The following is a 22,869-nucleotide window of genomic DNA, read 5'->3' on the forward strand; positions in this document are numbered from 1 at the left end:
AACCCTTTTTTCTGTCAACTACTCCTTCCACATTTTTCAACCCACTTCAACCGTTCCACCGACAAATCATTCCTGTTATTCAGGACAAAAAACTAAGTTGTTTTTTGAACTGGAAAAATTCCCAGTTTTCCTGAAATTCCAGAAATTCCGTAATACCATTTATCAATCAAAACTGTTACTACTTCAACATTTCTCGACCGATTTGCAAAATTCCAACACCAACCATTCAGATCATTCATATTTTTTAGCATTTTCCCAAAAATTACCTATTTTCCCCTAATACCCAAATTTCCATGAAATTCCCTTTGAAAAGAATGGGACATTGTTCTAAGTTCCACAACTACCACATTTTCTATCCGATTCAAACTGTTCTAACTTCAAAACATTTAGCCTGTTCAGGAATTGTGTGCTCCCTTTTAATAATTATATACAATTCCCGGATTTCCTAGAAATTCCAGTTTTTAGGGACATTTTCCCCATTCAAAATGAATTATCAATTTTTCAAACTTCCACAATTTCCACATTGTTCAACCTATTCAAACCATTACACCTTCAACACAAACAACCATTTTCCACGTTCAACAAGTTTCCAGGAATTCCTGGGTTCTTTCTATTCTTATTTCCAATCTTTTTCAGAACTTGAAAAATTCCCGGTTTTCCCAGAATTCCGTAATACAATTTTTCAATTAAAAAATGTTACTACTTCAACATTTCTTGCACGATTTAAACAAGTTCATCACCAAAAAACTCATTCAGGACATTCATGCTCCATTTTCTAAAGAATTCCCACTTTTCCCACAATTCTCAAATTTCCAGGAAGTTCCCATTTAAATGAATGGGACCTTTTTCCAAGTTGCACAATTCCCACATTTTCAACCTATTCAAACCATTCCAACATTAACACATTCCACTCATCCTGGACATTCAAACTAACACTTTCCCAAATTCCAAATTCCGAATTTCCTGGAAATTCAAACTCTTCAACATTCAAACCACTCCAACATTAATCATTTCAGTTCAACTTCAGCATTGGAGCGTTCACATGCAATTCATTTAGGAATTGCTTCATCTAGTTGTATTTATTATGGGTAAAGAATTTGATTTATTAGCGACGCCACAACCTGTTACATAGTGCATTATAGATAGCAACATTTATTACCCGTCAGTAAAATTCCAGGCTGAAATTAGAAGTTAACGATTAGCCAAAGGCTTCTTTGAGGACATACAATTAGGAACACACCCAACTTGACACTGGGAAGTATTGTCTGTCGCCATGCCGCATGTTAAGGACTTCTCAGTGGAATATAATCCCATAAACAAAGACGATGTGTTCACCAGCGGCGATTACATCGCAGGACGCATCACATTCCAAGTGACAAAGGACTGCAAAATAGAGTCACTCTGGATCAAAATGAAAGGAAAAGCCAAAGTGAAATGGACCGAACACTACGGAAAAGCAATCGTAGTACACCACGACCAAGAGAAATACTTCAGTATCAAGACTTTTATCATCCAGGATGGCCAAGGTAAGATTTTTATCATTCATTGACTTCAAATGAAATCATTAAATGTATTTAATAATGCAGTTGCTTATTTACAAACAAACACTCTTTGTGTTTGTTGTCCATTGTGTGTTTGTTGTGTTGTAAATACTGTGTCTGCGCCAGTATTGTAGTTTTTGTTGTCTTGTGCAGGGGTTCTTAACCTTTATGACCTCGGGGCCCAATTTTTCCACTACAGAGGGTCCTGGGGCCCTCTTTAGTTTTAACACAGAATTAGTACATTAATCTTAATCTTACTCAAGGTTTTAATGGTAATGAATAACTGGTAACACTTTAGTATGGGGGAACATCCATCCATCCATCCATCCGTTTTCTTCCGCTTATCCAAGGTCAGGTCGCGGGGGCAGCAGCCTAAGCAGGGAAGCCCAGACTTCCCTCTCCCCAGCCACTTTGTCCAGCTCCTCCCGGGGGATCCCGAGGAGGCGTTCGGGTGGCATCCTGAGCAGATGCCCGAACCACCTCATCTGGCTCCTCTCGATGTGGAGGAGCAGCGGCTTTACTTTGAGCTCCTCCCGGATGACAGAGCTTCTCACCCTATCTCTAAGGGAGAGCCCCGCCACCCGGCGGAGGAAACTCATTTCGGCCGCTTGTACCCGTGATCTTGTCCTTTCGGTCATAACCCAAAGCTCATGACCATAGGTGAGGATGGGAACGTAGATCGACCGGTAAATTGAGAGCTTTGCCTTCCGGCTCAGCTCCTTCTTCACCACAACGGATCGATACAGCGTCTGCATTACTGAAGACGCCGCACCGATCCGCCTGTCGATCTCACGATCCACTCTTCCCCCACTCGTGAGCAAGATTCCTAGGTACTTCAACTCCTTCACTTGGGGCAAGATCTCCTCCCCAACTTGGAGATGGCACTCCAACCTTTCCCGGGCGAGAACCATGGACTCGGACTTGGAGGTGCTGATTCTCATCCCAGTCGCTTCACACTCGGCTGCGAACCGATCCAGTGAGAGCTGAAGATCCTGGCCAGATGAAGCCATCAGGACCACATCATCTGCAAAAAGCAGAGACCTAATCCTGCAGCCACCAAACCGGATCCCCTTAACGCCTTGACTGTGCCTAGAAATTCTGTCCATAAAAGTTATGAACAGAATCGGTGACAAAGGGCAGCCTTGGGGGAGTCCAACCCTCACTGGAAACGTGTGTCCGACTTACTGCCGGCAATGCGGACCAAGCTCTGACACTGATCGTACAGGGAGCGGACCGCCACAATCAGACAGTTCGATATCCCAAACTCTCTGAGCACTCCCCACAGGACTTCCCGGGGGACACGGTCGAATGCCTTCTCCAAGTCCACAAAACACATGTACACTGGTTGGGCAAACTCCCATGCACCCTCAAGGACCCTGCCGAGAGTATAGAGCTGGTCTACCGTTCCACGGCCAGGACGAAAACCACAGTGTTCCTCCTGGGTGCGAGGTTTGACTATCCGGCGTAGTCTCCTCTCCAGTACACCTGAATAGACTTTACCGGGAAGGCTGAGGAGTGTGATCCTACGATAGTTAGAACACACCCTCCGGTTCCCCTTATTAAAGAGAGGAACCACCACCCCGGTCTGCCAATCCAGAGGTACTGCCCCCGATGTCCCTGCGACGTTGCAGATTCTTGTCAACCAAGATAGCCCCACAGCATCCAGAGCCTTAAGGAACTCTAGGCGGATCTCATCCACCCCCGGGGCCTTGCCACCGAGGAGCTTTTTAACTACCTTGGCAACCTCAGCCCCAGAAATAGGAGAGCCCAAAAATGGGCCCTGGCCCTATGGTTAAAAAAAAAAAAGAACAAGCGGGATTCAAGATTGCCACAATATATTTAACTATTAGCTGGCCTCAATTACACTAAACCAGTGATTCTCAAACTGTGGTGCAGTACACAGGCATGGAGCCTTTGTACTGCACCACAGTATGGGAATACTAGTGGTACGCCAAAGATCCACTTGATTAAGGTACAGTGTTTTATTTTCCTTTGTTGAAACCGCGCGTTACTGTTCAAACGGTAACGTGTAATGTTACAGTGGCCAAAAATAGGTGGTAAATAAAACCTCCACCTTGTTTTTAATGAATACTTAGGCCTACTACGCTACTGTTTTTTTTAACATTGATCATTTTGCTGGTACTTGGAGAGCCAAGTGTTTTCTGAAGTGGTACTTGGTGAAAAAAGCTCGAGAAGCTGTTTGCAACTTTCTCACAGTTACATTTTTCAAAGCAAAAAATATTTAACAACACCACCGGCTAGCATATGTTGCCAGTGGGGGTTTAACAGAACATTGTACAAAATTATTGTACAAAAAGTATTGTACAAGTATAAATCGAAGACTCAGTACAGTATCATAGGAAAATAAATAAAGCAAAACAATTTTATTATAATGGTTCACAATACGAAGGTCCTGAGTAGTCCTGGGTTGTAGAGCTTGCATGTCTTCCACGTGACTGCGTGGGTTCCCTCCGGGTACTCCGGCTTCCTCCCACCTCCAAAGACATGCACCTGGGGATAGGTTGATTGGCAACACGAAATGGTCCCTAGTGTGTGAATGTGAGTGTGAATGTTGTCTGTCTATCTGTGTTGGCCCTGTGATGAGGTGGCGACTTGTCCAGGGTGTACCCCGCCTTCCGCCCAAATGCAGCTGAGATAGACTCCAGCCCCCCCCCGCGACCCCAAAAGGGACAAGCGGGAGAAAATGGATGGATGGATGGGTTGTCCACACGTTTTTATTGCTTTATTTATTTTCCTATGATACTGTACTGAGTCTTTAATTTACGTTGCACAATGTATATAAATAAATAAATAAATAAATTATAGTAGAAAAATAAAATAAAACAATAATAATAAAGCAATAAGAAATTCTAAAAAAATAAAGCAATAAAAACATAACAAATGTGTAAAGCAATAAACACTGTTATTGCTTTATTTTTTTTACCCATGATACTGTACTGAGTCTTTGATTTATTTTGAACAATTTATATAAATAAAGCAAAAAAAATTATACAAAAATTTAAAAAAACTATAAAGAAAAAAGATACAAAAATAAAATAAAGCAATAAAACAGTTTATAGAGCAATAAAAAATTGTATTGCTTTATTTATTTTCCTATGATACTGTACTGAGTCTTTGATTTATTTTGTACAATTTTCTATTTTGTCTATTATTTGTGCACTTTCATTTTTGAAGTTGTTCTTGATTTATTATGTCAATTGATTGACCCCAGTTGTGACTATTTAAGTGCATCACTTTCTGTTGGAAATTGCACACTGACGAAGACATGGTCAAAACCGGCCTGTGTTTGGTACCGCCTGCGCAGTTTGTATTAAAATTATTAAAAGGGCACGAGTGTTGCTGGCCTTGCTTTTTCTTTAAGTACACTTTTTGCCGTGCACCTCTTTATTTTTGTTTTGTTACGTTTTTTGGAGAGTGTGCATGTTTTTTCCTGTAATGAGTGTAAATGTTAAAAACAACATATGGGCCTGTGGGCTGCAGGTTTAACGCCCTCGAGCTAACCAGTAGAAGGCGAAGGAGAAACCAGGCTTGTGTGTAAAACAGTTCTGCTCTTGTCCAACTATGACAAGTATGCATGCAGGCATGCAACCTTCCAAATCCAATAAAGTATGAGTTACACACCTCTCCATTTTACAGGTAATAATGTTGTCACCCGTGGCCGCCACATGTACCCGTTCACCTTTCAAATTCCTCGACAGTGAGTTAAAACCAGATGTTTGTGATCAGACCAACTTGCATGGCGTTTGCCAAACTTTGCTCTCACATCTTGTAGAAATTTGCCCTCGTCATTTAAAGGCTCGTGGGGGAAAATCAAGTACACTCTGGAGGGAACTCTGAGCAGGTCGATGAGGATGGACAGCAAAGCCAAAAGTCGTTTTACAGTGGCCCATAAAGGAAGCTGTGACCCGGCGTTGATGGTAGCCATCTTCCACAACACAAACACACTTTTCAAATTTTTGATGATGACTTTCACCCCCATGTCAGGTTCCACAGCGCAGCATCGTTGATAAGAAAATGCACCTCTTTTCTTCAGGCTCAGTCAGCCTGGAAGTGACTATTGACAAATCGTGCTTCTTCCCAGGTAAAACTGGGAAATATGTCCCTGGACACACGCAAACTTAAATTATGACCAATGTATGACCATGTAACTACTTGGTATCGGATCGATACCTAAATTATTGGCATCATCCAAAACTAATATAAAGTATCAAACAACAGAAGAATAAGTGATTATTACATTTTAACAAAAGTGTAGATAGAACATGTTGAAACATAAAATGTAATTTGTTAAAAGAGAAAGTAAGCAGATATCAACAGTAAATGAACAAGTAGATTTATAATCCATTTTTACAGCTTGTCCTTTATAATGTTGACAGAATAATAGAATGATAAATGACACAATATGTTACTGCATATGTCAGCAGACTAATAAGGAGCCTTTGTTTGTTTACTTACTACTAAAAGACAAGTTGTCTAGTTTGTTCACTACTTTATTTAAGGACAAAATTGTTCTTTGATTGCAATAAGAAACATATGTTTAATGTACCCTAAGATTTTTTGTTAAAATAAAGCCAAAAAAGCAACTTTTTGTGGACCTCTTTATGTTACAGCACAGACGGCAGGGGTCTGAGCCGTAACAGACCCCTGCCGTCTGTGCTGTAACACTTTATTTAGAAAAGTATCAAAACGTATCGAATATCTTTGGTACCGGTACCAAAATATTGGTATTGAGACAATCCTAATACAAATAAAACAAGTCGCTAAAAGAGCATAAGTTACATATCCAAGTTCCTGCTGAGATGTTTTCTTATTGTTTTGCAGGGGAAGGCATAAAAGTAGCGGCCTACATTCACAACAGCTCATCTGGAGAGGTCCGGCCCAAGTACTGTTTGTACAAAAAGTGCAGTTATTTTGCAAAAGGCAAGAGGCGAGTTGAAACCAAAAACATCTTGAAAGAGGTGGGCGAGTGCATCCCACCTTCTACAGGCCACTCTGTCGTCAGGATGGTCACCATCCCCCCCACTACATGCGCCTCCATCCTCAACTGCAACGTCATCAAAGCAGAATACCGACTTAAGGTGTGTATGATAGTGGGCCTGATCTACTAAGATCCAAAATAACATGTTACGATCTGTTAGGCCAGGCCATACCTTGTTTAGTTTTGGGTGTTTTTCGTGGGTTTCTGCTTCACTTCCTTTCTTGTGCTCTTATTTTGTTTCCACTTCCTGTTCTGCTTGCGTTGTTCCTTCACACTGTTGCTCGCTGTCTTCATCAACTGGGGGTGATTAGCGATTATGTTTTTTACCTGCTGCTAATCATTACCTGGAGCTATTTAAGCCAAACACATGTCTTTGTTAGTGTAGACCAGGGGTCCACAAACTTTTTGACTCGGGGGCCGTATTGGGTTAAAAAAATTTGGCCGGGGGCCGGGCTGTATATATATATATATATATATATATATATATATATATATATATATATATATATATATATACTGTATATATATATATATACAGTATATATATATACATATATATACATATATATATATATATATACTGTATATATATATATATATATATATATATATATATATATATATATATATATATATATATATATACTGTATATATATATATATATATATATATATATATATATATATATATATATATATATATATATATATATATATATATATATATATATATATATATATACACATTGTCTTTATATTCCAGCGAGTTAATCCGTTTTGTCATTTAACATCAATTAACATTGATGTTCATCAACATTTAACATTGTCACGTTATTGATGGGAAAATTCATTTTTAGACAATATGATTTGCCTGAGCGGCTAGGAGACACCGAGGGTAACAAGCGGTATAAAATGGGTTAGAAAGGAAAGATAAAATTAAAAAATTGAAAAAATTACAAAAAAATTAAAACTTTTTTTTTTTTACTTGGGACTTCCCATGGGCCGGTTTTTGGATGCTGGGGGGCCGGATCAAGCCTGTGTGCCGTAGTTTGGGGACCCCTGGTGTAGACCGTTGTGGATGGATGTTGGGAGTCACCAGTATGGTAAGTGCGCCTCTTGACATCTGAATCGCTGCCGTTGTGTCCTTGGGCAGGACACTTCACCCTTGCCCCCGGTGCCGCTCACACTGGTGAATGAATGATGAATGAACTGGCAGCCTTGCTTCCGTCAGTCTACCCCAGGGCAGCTGTGGCTACAAATGTAGCTTACCACCACCAGGTGTGAATGAATGATGGGTTCCCAGTTCTCTGTGAGCGCTTTGAGTATCTAACAATAAAAAAGCGCGATATACAATCTAATCCAGTATTATTATTAAGTGGGCCCATGTACAGGTACATCGCGGCCATTCATTTTTTGTCTGGAATAGAAAAATTGTTTAACATAAAAATACGCTTTTCTCGATTTTTGGTTTGATAATTAAAAAAACTAAAAAAGATCTTTATCCATTATCTGTTTACATTGATGTTTTTAAAAATCGAAAATGGGACTTAAAACGAGCGGAAAACTTTCAGTTCACTTTGTTTGAATTGGACACATGCAGTATCTCTTTTCAGATCCCCGTCTGTGAGTGACCCGGATCAACAAAAGAAGAAGACAAAGAACGACGACGGTCGTCAAAATAATTTTCTCGCGGCCAAGAGTTCCCTTCTGTTGTTTTGTTCCAGAGACATTGAAAGTGACCTTTTCATTGGTTCTCTATCGAGAAGGCAAACGTTGCTCTTCTTCAGTTGTTGTTGTTTCGGGGGGAGGATCTGAAAAGAGACACTGCGCATGTGCAATCTATGCATATCTCTAAACTTTGAAGAGAGAATTAGTTTTTTTGTTTTGATCCCCATTTTACATTTTTAAAAACATCATTAAAGGACCCATATGTAATAATGTGGCCAGAAATGGTACTGCAATCACGGTCAAAATTTTGTAGTCCTCACTCTCTCCCTGACTGAGGTTGCCAGATACACAGCCGAATCCAGCTCGATCGACTGGGCGACTCCATTTTACACAAAAATGTGGCTATTTTCAGGAAGAAGTACGTCATGCCTGCGTACAATATCACAACAATCATGTGGTTATTATCAGTACTATCAGAAAACAAAGACTAAAACCAACCACAACCAAAGCTAGCAATGGTTATACTGGTGAAAATAAGTAGAGCATGCTTAGCAGCCTAATGTACACCCAAAACTAAAGAGGAGACATTTGACCAAGGTATAACTGTAGGTTACTGTTTCAAACGTTTCAGATAGCCATATAACTTGGTACATGTAGTCCACATTGCCACGACAACCGGGCTAATGTTGGAACCCATTTCCTCAGTGTATCAGCATATTGAGAAGGAAATAAGCACTGACACTACACATATCCACATAGGTTTTATTTGTCGAAAATATATTTTGCCCTGTCAGTTGGATGACACATTGACATACAGGCTAACGGGCATTTATTTCCCCCGTTAAGCATGCTAAGCATTCGTTGCACGAACATACTAGCTTTGTTCGACAAGATCATAGACTGTATTGGACAATATAGTTTACATACCAAATGTCCATTTCCATTTATTACAAGTAACAAGAAAATGTAAATGCCTTACTTACCTATCAAGGAGGAAATGATCAAGTTTGGCGTCAGATAAAAAAATGGTCTCCACCTTTCAAAGGTATCTCCGATACAAATCCTTGTTTTGTTCCTGGCTTTGTCATGTATAAGTTGAGAATCGTAAGGAGGCCTTTTAAATTTACTAAGGTCTGACATGTTTAGTCACTTTACCAGTGGCAGTGGCCAAACGAAGGTGATGATGCGTAACTGGCAACCTGGATGTGACACACTCACATGCTTTCTGATTGGTTAAAACAGTAACAAGATTTCGGGGCTGTAAATCTAATTTTGAAATGAGCATATTCCGGCTGAACTACTGTTATCAGTTACAGAGGTATTCGAAAAGAACATGATTTATTCATGTCTTTTGACATATTAGGGCCATTTAATGTTGACTTGACATGAAATTATTACATAACGATCCGTTTTCCGTTTTTTTAAATTTTTTATTATCAAACCAAAAATCAGGAAAAGTGGATTTTATGTTCAACTATTTTTCTATGCCAAACGAAAAACGAATGGCCGCGACGTACATGGACCTTAGTGGACACTTAAATCTTGCTTAGCTATTTTTGTATATTAGCCAGAAGTGGGACCAAGTCATTGTTTTGCAAGCCACAAGTACTGTAAGTCTCAGTTTTGCCCTCAAGTCTCGAGTCAAGTCCCGAGTCAAGACAGGCAAGTCCCGAGTCAAGTGCAAAGTCAAGACTGGAAAGTCTCAAGTCAAGTCCCAAGTCCTGCATTTTGAGTTTCGAGTCCTTTCAAGTCCTTTAACCACAGACTAATATATTTACACAGATTGTGTATGCTTTTAAAACGCTGTATTTATTTATTAAAACAAGTGCATTTGAAATTGCAGGAAAAAAAATAGTGCTGACATTGCACTTCATAATAGCACTATTAAAGGCCTACTGAAACCCACTACTACCAACCACGAAGTCTGATAGTTTATATATCAATGATGAAATCTTAACATTGCAACACATGCCAATACGGCCGGGTTAACTTATAAAGTTCAATTTTAAAATTCCCGCCACACTTCCGGTTGAAAAACTCCTTTGGATATGATTTATGCGCGTGACGTCACAAAAGCCACGGAAGTGGTTGGACCCCATCGGACCCGATAGAAAAGCCTCTTGTATTCTTCGACAAAATTCCACATTATTCTGGACATCTGTGTTGGTGAATCTTTTGCAATTTGTTTAATGAACAATGGAGACTGCAAAGAAGAACGTTGTAGGTGGGATCGATCGGTGTCTTAGCGGCTAAGTACAATACTGTAATATCTGTGATATTTGCATTAGTGTACTGTCTTTAAGGGTTTGGGGAACGCGCATGCGCGAGTGAGTTGGCGGAGAACTTGTGTGTGTGAGCTTTGGCTAACAGCAGCTCGTGTATGTGTGTGCGTTACTTTTTGAACTACAACCAGTTACCGCTTTTTAATAAAGCGATTGAGCAGCGCTTCCTCGTCTGTGTGACTCCTTCTCCACTGCGGGGCATTACAATACTTACAGCAACACAACAAGGACTACTTACCCTGACGCCTAGCCGATGCTTGCCGCCAAACCCACGGATGAAGTCCTTCGTCGTGCCGTTGATCGCTGGAATGCAGGTGAGCACGGCTGTTGATGGGTTTCTATCTTCATTTGAGAACGATGCTACGCGCTAGCTCAGTAGCTAAGTGTGTCACCGATGTATTGTCTTGGAGATAAAAGTCACTTTAAATGTCCATTTCGCGTGCTCGACTCTCATTTTCAAGAGGATATAGTATCCGAGGTGGTTTAAAATACAAATCTGTGATTCACAATAGAAAAAGGAGAGTGTACATAGTTCTGTGAGGTCTGGTTGCTAAGTTAGCTTCAATGGCGTCGTTAGCACAGCATTGTTAACCTTCGCCAGCCTGGAAATCATTAACCGTGTATTTACATGTCCACGGTTTAATAGTATTGTTGATTTTCTATCTATCCTTCCATTAAGGGGTTTATTTATTTTGTTTCTATCTTCATTTGAGAACGATGCTATCGCGCTAGCTCAGTAGCTAAGTGTGTCACCGATGTATTGTCTTGGAGATAAAAGTCACTTTAAATGTCCATTTCGCGTGCTCGACTCTCATTTTCAAGAGGATATAGTATCCGAGGTGGTTTAAAATACAAATCCGTGATCCACAATATAAAAAGGAGAGTGTAGAATCCAATGAGCCAGCTTGTACCTAAGTTACGGTCAGAGCGAAAAAAGATACGTCAATCACTGCCTCTCAAGTCGTTCACTGTAACGTTCCTCATCTACAAATCTTTCATCCTCGCTCAAATTAATGGGGTAATCATCACTTTCTCGGTCCAAATCTCTCTCGCTCCATTGTAAACAATGGGGAATTGTGAGGAATACTAGCTCCTGTGACGTCACGCTACTTCCGGTACAGGCAAGGCTTTTTTTTTATCAGCGAGCAAAAGTTGCGAACTTTATCGTCGATTTTCTCTACTAAATCCTTTCAGCAAAAATATGGCAATATCGCGAAATGATCAAGTATGACACATAGAATGGATCTGCTATTCCCGTTTAAATAAAAAAAAATCATTTCAGTAGGCCTTTAACCAGTCATTTTAAACATTTAACTCATTCCTTTGCAGAATAAACACATTTGAAAAAACAAGTGCAACTGTACTTATTTGTACAAAAGTGTTAACATTGTATTTCCATGGCATATTGCATTGTAACTAGTTCCACAGCAGTTTCTATCCTGTTCTTACCTTATCTCATTGATCTCATCTCATACTGCATGTGTGTTTATGTGTGCGTACACATGAAAAACATAACAAATACATGAACATAACAATGAACAGAGTTGGTACTTTTTAGATATCAGGGCCCTATGCAATATGTACACATTGTTATGATCCGCTGCCCGGATCATAGTTTGTTTACGTTGTTTAGTCACTTGTGTTTTCAGCACCTCTTGATTTTGTTTGTTTCCAGTGCCATGACGGCAGATTGCACACACCTGCCTCTGGTTAGTGTTCGGGACGCTCACCTGTTGTCCGGGCACTAATCAGAGGGCTATTTAGTCTTTGCCCTGGCCTCACTCGGTCTGGCTTCCTAATTTGCTTTATGTAACAGACAACGACTATTTTGATTCCTGCTAGCTTTCACGCTATGCTATTTTTGCTTGCTAGCTCCCACGCTAGTCCCTTTGTTTTTGCCTTCCGTGCTATGAGCACGTTTTTGTTTGTTCCCGTATGATTTATGTCTTAAAAAAATCTTTTCCTACCTGCACGCTGTGTCCGAAGCCCATCTGCATTCCTGGGAGAACAACCCCGCATCATCATGCGACCCAGTCGTCACACACATATTCTTAATATAGTATACATTTTAACTGACCTATATTTGACTATATTTGTCTTTTTGTAGGTGGCTAAAATATGCGGTGCTGCTGACCACCGTCTAACGTTACGTTACTGCGTGTAATACATTGACTAACGTAACGTTATGCAACCCTGCTTAACAAAATCACTTGACAAAAAGTATGCATAAGGTAGCGAACTGCAGTGGACGCGACAGATTGCCGTGTTTGCAATGACGTTATAACCATAGACATCTTATAAGTAGACGCAACATTGGCTGCTGTGACGCGAGCAATTTGGCCGCCATCTTGAAGTGGTGATAAGGAGCGGGCGATCAGCCTAAATTGACAGTTGACAGGTAGAAAAAAAAAAGATGCCGGGCTGGTGTTCAGCGTTTTCCTACTCAAATGAGCGGACTGTTGAAAATAGGAATCGGGGGATTACTTTTCACAAGTAAGATTTGACATTGACATACTATTGGTTGTATTTTGTGAAAAGAATATTAGCACAGAGTTGAGAAGGAGCAAAGATCTTCAATATTTGTTTGTGAAAATCACAAATAAATCTTCTGGGGGAGGATGACGCCCCTACAGGGGTTTGGTTTACAAACTTTCAGCCCCACCTAAAACAAAATTCACCAGCCGCCACTGATTATGATGCATTCTCATTTTAGGCTAAATATAAGACAATACTTTCTTAACAGTATAATTGTAACCAGGAATAAGTCTTCAAGTAACAATATTCAAATACTAACATTGTTGGGTAAAACAGAATTTGGTTTTATTCTGAATCCAGTGAAACAGATTGGTGGTTTTAGCTGATGTAAAGCCTTTCAGGTGTTTATATATGTTTATGTTGAAGTATTTGGCGGACACTTTTATCCAAAGCGACATACATAAAAAATACATATAAAACAATCACTGTAAACATTATCATTTAAGGGAAGAATGTAATACAAAATATCAATACAAAGTGTCAAGACAGAATAAACCCTCTGCTGCTGCAGCAACAGAGATACAGTCTATAGGTCCCTAAGATATATAGATATCTAATGTATTCATACATTGTTTATGTAGGATATACGCATGCACCTAATCATATTGTTTCTTCAACTTAAAAATAGCTGACCGTTTTTTTCCCCCTTCTCTGGGATTATATTCCAAGTTTTGATCTCGGATGTCTGGTCACTTATAGCATATAAGAATATTCTATTACTGTTAAGCAAACTATGAATAATAAAACACGCCAAAACATGTGTCCTTTATCATAGCTACACGTATGACAAAAAAGCGGGTGAAAATCAGTGGTATTCAGTGAGGTAAGATGAATTAAATGAGCTGACAGTTCATTGCTCCTGCCAAATGAATAGCACTGAGTGGAGCGGATCACCACTCCAAGATGGCGGCCCCGCATCTCGTCAGCGCCAGTAGGCAGTAGCACTCGATGCTGCGTCTACTTATAAGATGTTTATGGTTATAACGTTAGCAGTGAGTGTACAGCCTCACTGATTTAACTACACAGCAAATAAAAGTCATGTTACTTAGCCAATAAACGTTAGCTTGCATTCAAAACTTACCCTTCTTTGTGCATCTTCAAATGTCGAACGAAGTTGGAAGTTGTTGCGTCTCCGTCCGTAATATTCGAACTGCATGTTTAGCATACTGCAATTTGTTTTTTGTTGACCAAGTCGTAGTTTAGTATAAATCATTCTCACTGGCGTGTTGTTTGACAACTCTTGCTTGGTGGTTGTCCTGCAATTTGATTGGATGAATGCTGTGGGATGAAAACAACATAGATCTAATTTGATTGGCTATTGTACTGAGAGCACACACGCTGAAAAGCAGCACACACGCTGATAGACACACACGTACAAAATGAAAGATACGGAGCGCTCCTGAATAACGTTTTAATCTTTGGGTTTTGGGGAAAGTAGCAAGTCATGTCAAGTCAAAAGGCACAAGTCCAAGTGAAGTCACAAGTGATTGATGTTAAAGTCTAAGTCGAGTTGCAAGTCTCTTTACATTTTGTCAAGTCGAGTCTAAAGTCATCAAATTCATGACTCAAGTCTGACTCGAGTCCAAGCCATGTGACTCGAGTCCACACCTCTGATATTAGCTCTCTGTCAGCTATGTTTTCATGCACAGTTTCATTGTGCTTGTTTTGTGCATATCCCCGTTGCACTCTACCTTTGCACTTTTGGACATTAAACAATTCTTAACCTGCAAACTGCCTGCGGTGTCCTGCTTGTTCGAGATAACGACCTCCACTAAGAAAACTTTCCGAACATAAAAAGCGCTAAATAGCATGTGCAAAGAAAAAAAAGGTCTGTATTATTACAGGGTGTGCCGCGGGTGATCTGCCACGACTGTGTGTACAATTGATACCAAGTGCAAAAGTGGTGCAGACCGCTCTATTTAAACGAGGTGTTTGCATGTATACCTGCTGTCACCATGGAGACACTCATTTCCCTCTACATTTATGGAATCATATGGTCCAACCTGTGGCATTTTGTCATGTTGTTGACATACACCTATGGACCGCCCTTCTCTATTATATAGAGGTGTGATCTAGACAGCAGACCCTATGTAACTGCCGTTATTTCAGTCATTACACTGTGACAACAGCTGTTTACATTGTTGTATACTTTGGTTTATTATGTACCTGGTCAATGCTTGTATATGTAACATGAACATGTACATAAGAATGTTATTCTTAATGTTTTGGAACATTATACATTTGTCATGTAACAACCGGAAGAATAGTGTGGTTGGAAGTATAAGGACCGGAAGTCGGAAGTACATTCTACCAGGCGAACATGGTGATTATATTTTGTTTCAAACTGTAATGTATTCTTTGTGTATACATGTACTTACAAATGTTTTATGGAACTGACAGTTTTCACAGTGATCATGGTAATTACGGTTGTAATGATCCAGATGCCAGAAAATGCATATTGCAGGACGTTTTTTCATACTTTATATACTGTGTATGAAATATACTGTTTATACAGTATATGAAAAAATGAATACGAAACAACACACTAAAACAAATCACATTTTAATCAGCCCTTTAAAGTCCAAAGTGCAGTCCGGGGGCCAATTGCGGCATGAAACTTACATTTTGTTGGCGTGCAACATATTGTCGGAAAAAAACCCAATACAAATATAAAATAAAAAAGACGTATTGTAATGAGAAAAAATGTAAAACTCTCATATGAATAATTCAGGGTTGTGTCCGAAATTTGAAAACTCTAAATATGCAGGGCCATTTTGATTTTTTTTTTTTTTTTTTCTGTTAAAAAAACTACAGACATTTTGTATCACAACTTTGTCTTATGAGTGACAAATTGTATTATTAGTTATGAATATCACAATTTTGGCTTTTTCTCGTTACATCTCTTTGCTTTTGTCTTATATTTTCAGTGTTTTTATACTACAATATGTTATGCAGCAACAAAAAATATATATATCAAAAGGGCCCCCGCATACTTGGACTTTTGGTTACGCTGTCCTTGATGGAAAAAGTTTGGACACCTCTTTTTTAAGTCATCCAGCAGCTATACAATTATTAAACGTCATTGATGAATAGAGGATACGTCCAATATTTTTTATTTCTGAGAGTCCAAATATGTTGACACGCACACAGACAGAATATTCTCAGCCGCAGAACGGTTTCATGCTTGATAAATCAAATTGCTAGTGCTAAATGATTATATTTGCATATTCTTCTCCCAATATCGTGGCGTGGCCATTCTGTTAATCAGGATATATTACAGATATTCATGAAGACAGAAACGCGAAATGGATTGCGCTCTCTGTTTTGCGCTCTCTGTTTTGCGCTCTCTGTTTTGCGCTCTCTGTTTTGCGCTCTCTGTTTTGCTCATTTAAGAAACGCAATCCTCTGCGCATGTGCTTAGTAGATCAGGTTTGCGTGTGCTATCAAGTTTGCACATGTTTTAGTGCACGCAATCATTTAGTAGATCAGGCCCATAGTTTATCGTGTTTAAAGACCACAGTCAGAACTGACCAACTTTTTTCACCACATTGCAGGTATACCTGGATGTCAAGTATGCTTTTGACCCAGAGATCAAGTTCCCGGTTGTCATCCTACCTGTTATGCAGAGGCCTGAGGAGCAGCCGTTTTCCACAAATTCTGAATTTGGTGCAAATTCAAAGACGGTTGCCGCAAACTTTAAGCAGGAGCCAACAGCCTCACCTCCTCCATATGGCTTGTACCAATCCATGGCTGGTTTTAATTTTAGTTAATGATAATAATCATGACTAGTGGTGAGAACTACCCATACAGTACTCTCATACAGTAAAGTACAGTAGGTTCTCGCTATTATGTTCTAATACCTCCAATGGAATATTTTTTGACTGGAAACGACAATTTATGCTGAATGGCCAACATGCGGTGGTCCACTGTATTGTGTATATGTCTTAGGCTACCATTTGATATGTTGTTCAAGCAATACCTTAATGATCACATATAAGTGCAATATCATGAAGTAAAGCACAATCCTTAACCAACACTGAACTGTTAACATTAACACAACTATTGTAGAGTTCTGTATATTTCGCTCTCCATCTTTTAGTTATGCTACTTCCTGGTTCAAAGACGATAATTATCATAGTGATGGATTTATTTGACATAATGTATGTAAATATACTCTACAATATATATGTAAATGAATGAATGGCTATGGATATATATATATATATATATATATATATATATATATATATATATATATATATATATATATATATATATATATATATATATATATATATATATATATATATATATATATATATATATATATATATATATATACACACACATACATACACGTATACACATACAAACCCCGTTTCCATATGAGTTGGGAAATTGTGTTAGATGTAAAAATAAACGGAATACAATGATTTGCAAATCATTTTCAACCGATATTCAGTTGAATATGCTACAAAGACAACATATTTGATGTTCAAACTAATACAATTTTTTTTTGTTGCAAATAATCATTAACTTTAGAATTTGATGCCAGCAACATGTGACAAATAAGTTGGGAAAGGTGGCAATAAATACTGATAAAGTTGAGGAATGCTCATCAAACACTTATTTGGAACATCCCACAGGTGAACAGGCAAATTGGGAACAGGTGGGTGCCATTATTGGGTATAAAAGTAGATTCCATGAAATGCTCAGTCATTCACAAACAAGGATGGGGCGAGGGTCACCACTTTGTCAACAAATGCGTGAGCAAATTGTTGAACTGTTTAAGAAAAAATCCACTCTCAACCAGTTATTGCAAGGAATTTAGGGATTTCACCATCTACGGTCCGTAATATCATCAAAGGGTTCAGAGAATCTGGAGAAATCACTGCACGTAAGCAGCTAAGCCCGTGACCTTCAATTCCTCAGGCTGTACTGCATCAACAAGCGACATCAGTGTGTAAAGGATATCACCACATGGGCTCAGGAACACTTCAGAAAGCCACTGTCAGTAACTACAGTTGGTCGCTACATCTGTAAGTGCAAGTTAAAACTCTCCTATGCAAGGTGAAAACCGTTTATCAACAACATCCAGAAACGCCGTCGGCTTCGCTGGGGCTGAGCTCATCTAAGATGGACTGATACAAAGTGGAAAAGTCTTCTGTGGTCTGACGAGTCCACATTTGAAATTGTTTTTGGAAACTGTGGACGTCGTGTCCTCCGGACCAAAGAGGAAGAGAACCATCCGGATTGTTATAGGCGCAAAGTTGAAAAGCCAGCATCTGTGATGGTATGGACATATGGTACAATACAATCGGCAAGATAGGCAGGAGCTTGACCGTGTAGTATTTTATACGTAAGTAGTAAAACCTTAAAGTCGCATCTTAGGTGCACAGGAAGCCAGTGCAGGTGAGCCAGTATAGGCGTAATATGATCAAACTTTCTTGTTTTTGTCAAAAGTCTAGCAGCCGCATTTTGTACCAACTGTAATCTTTTAATGCTAGACATAGGGAGGCCCGAAAATAACACGTTACAGTAATCGAGACGAGATGTAACGAACGCATGGATAATGATCTCAGCATCGCTTGTGGACAAAATGGAACGAATTTTAGCGATATTACGGAGATGAAAGAAGGCCGTTTTAGTAACACTCTTAATGTGTGACTCAAATGAGAGAGTTGGGTCGAAGATAATACCCAGATTCTTTACCGAGTCGCCTTGTTTAATTGTTTGGTTGTCAAATGTTAAGGTGGTATTATTAAATAGATGTCGGTGTTGAGCAGGACCGATAATCAGCATTTCCGTTTTCTTTTTGCAAAAAGTTAGCGGACATCCATTGTTTCATTTCGTTAAGACACGCCTCCAGCTGACTACAATCCGGCGTGTTGGTCAGCTTTAGGGGCATGTAGAGTTGAGTGTCATCAGCATAACAGTGAAAGCTAACACCGTATTTGCGTATGATGTCACCTAGCGGCAGCATGTAAATACTAAAGAGTGCAGGGCCAAGAACCGAACCCTGGGGAACTCCGCACGTTACCTTAACATAGTCCGAGGTCACATTATAATGGGAGAGTCACTGCATTCCTGTCAGTAAGATAAGAGTTAAACCAAGACAAGGCTAAGTCTGACATCCAAATACGCGTTTTGATACGCTCTAATAAATTATTATGATCAACAGTATCGAAAGCGGAGCTAAGATCAAGAAGCAGCAACATAGATGACGCATCAGAATCCATCGTTAGCTATATATCATTAGTCATTTTTGCGAGGGCTGTCTCCGTAGAGTGATTTGCCCTGAAACCGGATTGAAAAGGTTCACAGAGATTGTTAGACGCTAAGTGTTCATTTAGCTGCTGTGCGACAATTTTTTCGAGGATTTTCGAGATAAACGGAAGTTGGGACACCGGCCGGTAGTTTACCAAGAGGTCAGGATCGAGGTTAGGTCTTTTGAGTAGAGGATGAATAACCGCTTTTTTGAATGCTAGGGGAACAGTGCCAGAGGAAAGTCATAAGTTAATAATATTTAACACTGATGGACCTAATAATACAAAAAGCTCCTTGATAAGTTTCCCAGGAATTGGGTCAAGTAAACATGTTCTTTGTTTTGTCCCATTTACACATTTTAACAATTCCTCCAATGTTATTTCATCAAAGAGAGAGAAACTATTTTGGAGGGCAGTGTCCGTCGTATATACAGTCGTATCTGTGTTAATAGAACCCAGTTGTAGCTGAGATGCGTTGTCTTTAATCTCTTTTCTAATGACTTCAATTTTCTTATTAAAGAAATTCATGAAGTCATCTGCTGAGTGGGTGGAGCTACTGGGAGTAGTCCCTTGTTGGGTTAGCGATGCTACTGTACTAAACAAAAATGTAAGATCATTTTTGTTGAGGTGGATGAGATTTGAGTAATATTTAGCTTTAGCTGAGGTAAGCATGCGTTTATAAGTTATTAAACTATCACTCCATGCTTGATGGAAAACCTCAAGTTTAGTCGCACGCCACTTGCGTTACAGCTTTCTACATGATCATTTCTGGGCTTTAGTTTCTTCTGTAAACCATGGGGTACGCCTTTTAGGGGCCCTTTTTAGCTTTAGCGGTGCTACAATATCAATGGTGTCACGCAGGGCGTCATTAAAGTTGTTAGTGAGGTTATCAATAGAGCCCACATAATTTGGGAATGGTGCCATTACCCAAGGCAGTAGGTCAGTAAGAGTCGTCGTTGTGGCAGCATTAATGTTGCGGCTGCTATAGTAGTTATTATTATTATTATTAGTTTGTTGACAATGAGTCAGAACTTCGAATTTTATAAGGTAATGATCGGACATTACTTTAGTGTACGGGAGTATCGTAACTTTAGAGGTGGTGACACCCCTGACAAGCACTAGATCTATCATATTACCGTTGCGATGCGTGGGTTCATTTATTATTTGTGTAAGACCACAGCTATCAATTATAGTCTGGAGCGCCACGCATGGAGGGTCCGATGGGGTATTCATATGGATATTAAAGTCCCCCATTATGATTATATTGTTGGCGTGCGTCACTAGATCAGCAACAAACTCTGAGAATTCACTGATGAAGTCCGAATAGGGCCCAGGGGGGCGGTAGATAACAGCCAGGTTGAGAGGTAGCGGTGTGACAAACCTCATAGTGAGCACCTCAAACGAGTTATATTTATTATTTAGGTTAGGTGTAAAATTATAGTTTTCATTGTATATTAGTGCGACACCCCCTCCCCTTTTAAGAGGACGGGCAACATGTGCATTCGTATAGTTAGGAGGAGATGCCTCATTTAGCACAAAAAAATCGTCTGGTTTGAGCCAGGTCTCGGCGAGACCAACGACGTCAAGTTTGTTGTCTCTAATGACCTCATTAACTAATAATTTTTTGGAAGATAATGATCTTATGTTTAAAAAGCCCATATTATAGGTAGTGGGCTGTTTTGAGGATTGTTTGTTGAAATTATCCGAAGTAGCAATATTAATAATGTTGCGTTTATTATGCGTAGTGCACTTTAAATAGTTTCGACCATATCTAGGAATTGATACGATGGGAATTTTCAGATTGTTTGCTTGATGCTGCGATAAACTGAACGCATCATAGTTAGCTACCTCAGTACAATGTATGTCTGCCTCTGACACGGTCACAAAAGAAAAAACATTATGTGAGTTGTGTTTTATTCTAAGAGATTGATTGTACAGCTATGGTATTGTTTCTGCTGGGCAAATATGCCTGACGCGCCTCCTACAGCGCCTTGGGTCAGCTGCAGGGTCATCAGCCGGGGACCACCGCTCATTGGAGTTTCGCTCTCTTTAACCCCGGAACGCCTCCTGGTGGCGGAGCGGTGGCAGGGACGTCTCCCTGCCACCCCCTGCAGCTGACCCATCTTATTGCCTCGACCCCCAGTACTTATCCCTCCTCCTCAGCCACAACCAGAAGCTTCCTTTTTCTGCTTCCTCAGCAAGGGCCTTGATTTCCCTTTGGAGCTTAGCCCCAGTCGTTCCCACATCTCGGAGCAGCCTTAAAGTTGATGTACAGACGAAGCCCCGACAGCCTACTTCCACAGGGTAGATGGTAGTGGACCAGCCTGCCTCTCTGCACTCAGCAGCCAGATCTGCATATTTGGCTGCTTTGCGCTCGTAGGTTGCCTGGATTCCCTCCTCCCAGGGGATGGTGAGCTCGATCAGCATGGCAGACTTGGTAACAGCAGACCACAGCACGATGTCTGGGCGGAGTGAAGTGATGGTGATCTCACGGGGGAACTGGAGCTGTTTGCCGATATCAGCCCTCATACTCCAGTCCCTTGCCAGAGAGAGGACACTGCGGGTGCCTCGTTCGCTGGTGTCTCCTTTGCCTTCCCCTGGCCTCACAAACAATTTCTATGTGTGCAGGGATTACCTAGCCTGGCGCCGGCTAGTTCTAGTTTAAATGACTCCTTACCCGGACACTCCACGCTTCTTTGGGGATTAGCTTTTCCCTTTGTTGTTAGCCCCGCTCTGCATCCCTGCTTCTGCTTCCGCTCACACCGCTTACGTCGCCTCCATTGACGGTCCCCGCTAGTACTTGACTCTGCTGCTACAAAGGCCACTCGATGTAGCCCGCAAAGTATTCCCATGCAAGCGAGGAGGTCCACCGTACATGCATCTTTCAGTCTATAACGACCCGATCTATCCACATCCAAAATTGTCTATGTGATCACAGAGTGTTCACGCTTTGAGCCAGCCATGAAATTGACAGAAATGACGGGTGTTTTTTGCCAAATCGCTCTACACTCCCAAGAGCGTCTTCAAGCTGCTGCATTTCAATGCGCCGCCATTTTGCCATCTGATTATATTGTCGGCGTGCGTCACTGGATCAGCAACGAACTCTGAGAATTCACTGATAAAGTCCGAATAGGGCCCTGGGGGGCGGTAGATAACAGCCAGGTGGAGAGGCAGCGGTGTGACAAACCTCATAGTAAGCATCTCAAATGAGTTATATTTATTATTTGGGTTCGAGGTAAGGTTAAAGTTTTTGTTGTATATTAGTGCGACTCCCCCACCCCTTTTAATGGGATGAATGATATATTCATATATATATGAATATATATATATATATATATATATATATATATATATATATATATATATATATATATATATATATATATATATATATATATATATATATATATATATATATATATATATGTATATATATATATATATATATATATATATATATATGTCTTTCATATATATATGTATATATATATATATATATATATATATATATATATGTATATATATATATATATATATATATATATATATATATATATATATATATATATATATATATA

At 39.8% G+C, this 22,869-nt stretch overlaps 2 protein-coding genes across 2 annotated transcripts; one reads left to right on the plus strand and one right to left on the minus strand.

The window, feature by feature from the left end:
* Positions 1 to 1,273: 1,273 nt before the first annotated feature.
* LOC133652740 (arrestin domain-containing protein 3-like) lies at positions 1,274 to 16,795 on the plus strand. Its single transcript, XM_062051791.1, has 6 exons — positions 1,274 to 1,526; positions 5,199 to 5,259; positions 5,335 to 5,479; positions 5,547 to 5,643; positions 6,384 to 6,640; positions 16,580 to 16,795. The coding sequence occupies exons 1-6, from the start codon at positions 1,274 to 1,276 to the stop codon at positions 16,793 to 16,795; spliced, it is 1,029 nt and encodes a 342-aa protein (XP_061907775.1).
* Positions 16,796 to 17,386: 591 nt separating this feature from the next.
* On the minus strand, positions 17,387 to 20,950 carry LOC133652314 (uncharacterized). The gene is given in 1 exon segment (XM_062050919.1): positions 17,387 to 20,950. A coding segment is annotated over 1 exon segment (1,416 nt). The 3' UTR covers positions 17,387 to 19,534.
* Between the last annotated feature and the right edge of the window lie 1,919 nt (positions 20,951 to 22,869).

This window comes from Entelurus aequoreus, linkage group LG06, assembly GCF_033978785.1.
Source record: "Entelurus aequoreus isolate RoL-2023_Sb linkage group LG06, RoL_Eaeq_v1.1, whole genome shotgun sequence".
Lineage (NCBI taxonomy): Eukaryota > Metazoa > Chordata > Actinopteri > Syngnathiformes > Syngnathidae > Entelurus > Entelurus aequoreus.

What these genes read in the sequence shown, in the direction of transcription:
- LOC133652740 (XM_062051791.1), top strand. Translation starts at nt 1,274, where the DNA reads ATGCCGCATGTTAAGGACTTCTCAGTGGAATATAATCCCATAAACAAA. An exon ending in TATCATCCAGGATGGCCAAG is followed by an intron (nt 1,527 to 5,198) that starts GTAAGATTTTTA and finishes TCCATTTTACAG; the next exon opens with GTAATAATGTTGTCACCCGT. An exon ending in GCTGTGACCCGGCGTTGATG is followed by an intron (nt 5,480 to 5,546) that starts GTAGCCATCTTC and finishes CCCCCATGTCAG; the next exon opens with GTTCCACAGCGCAGCATCGT.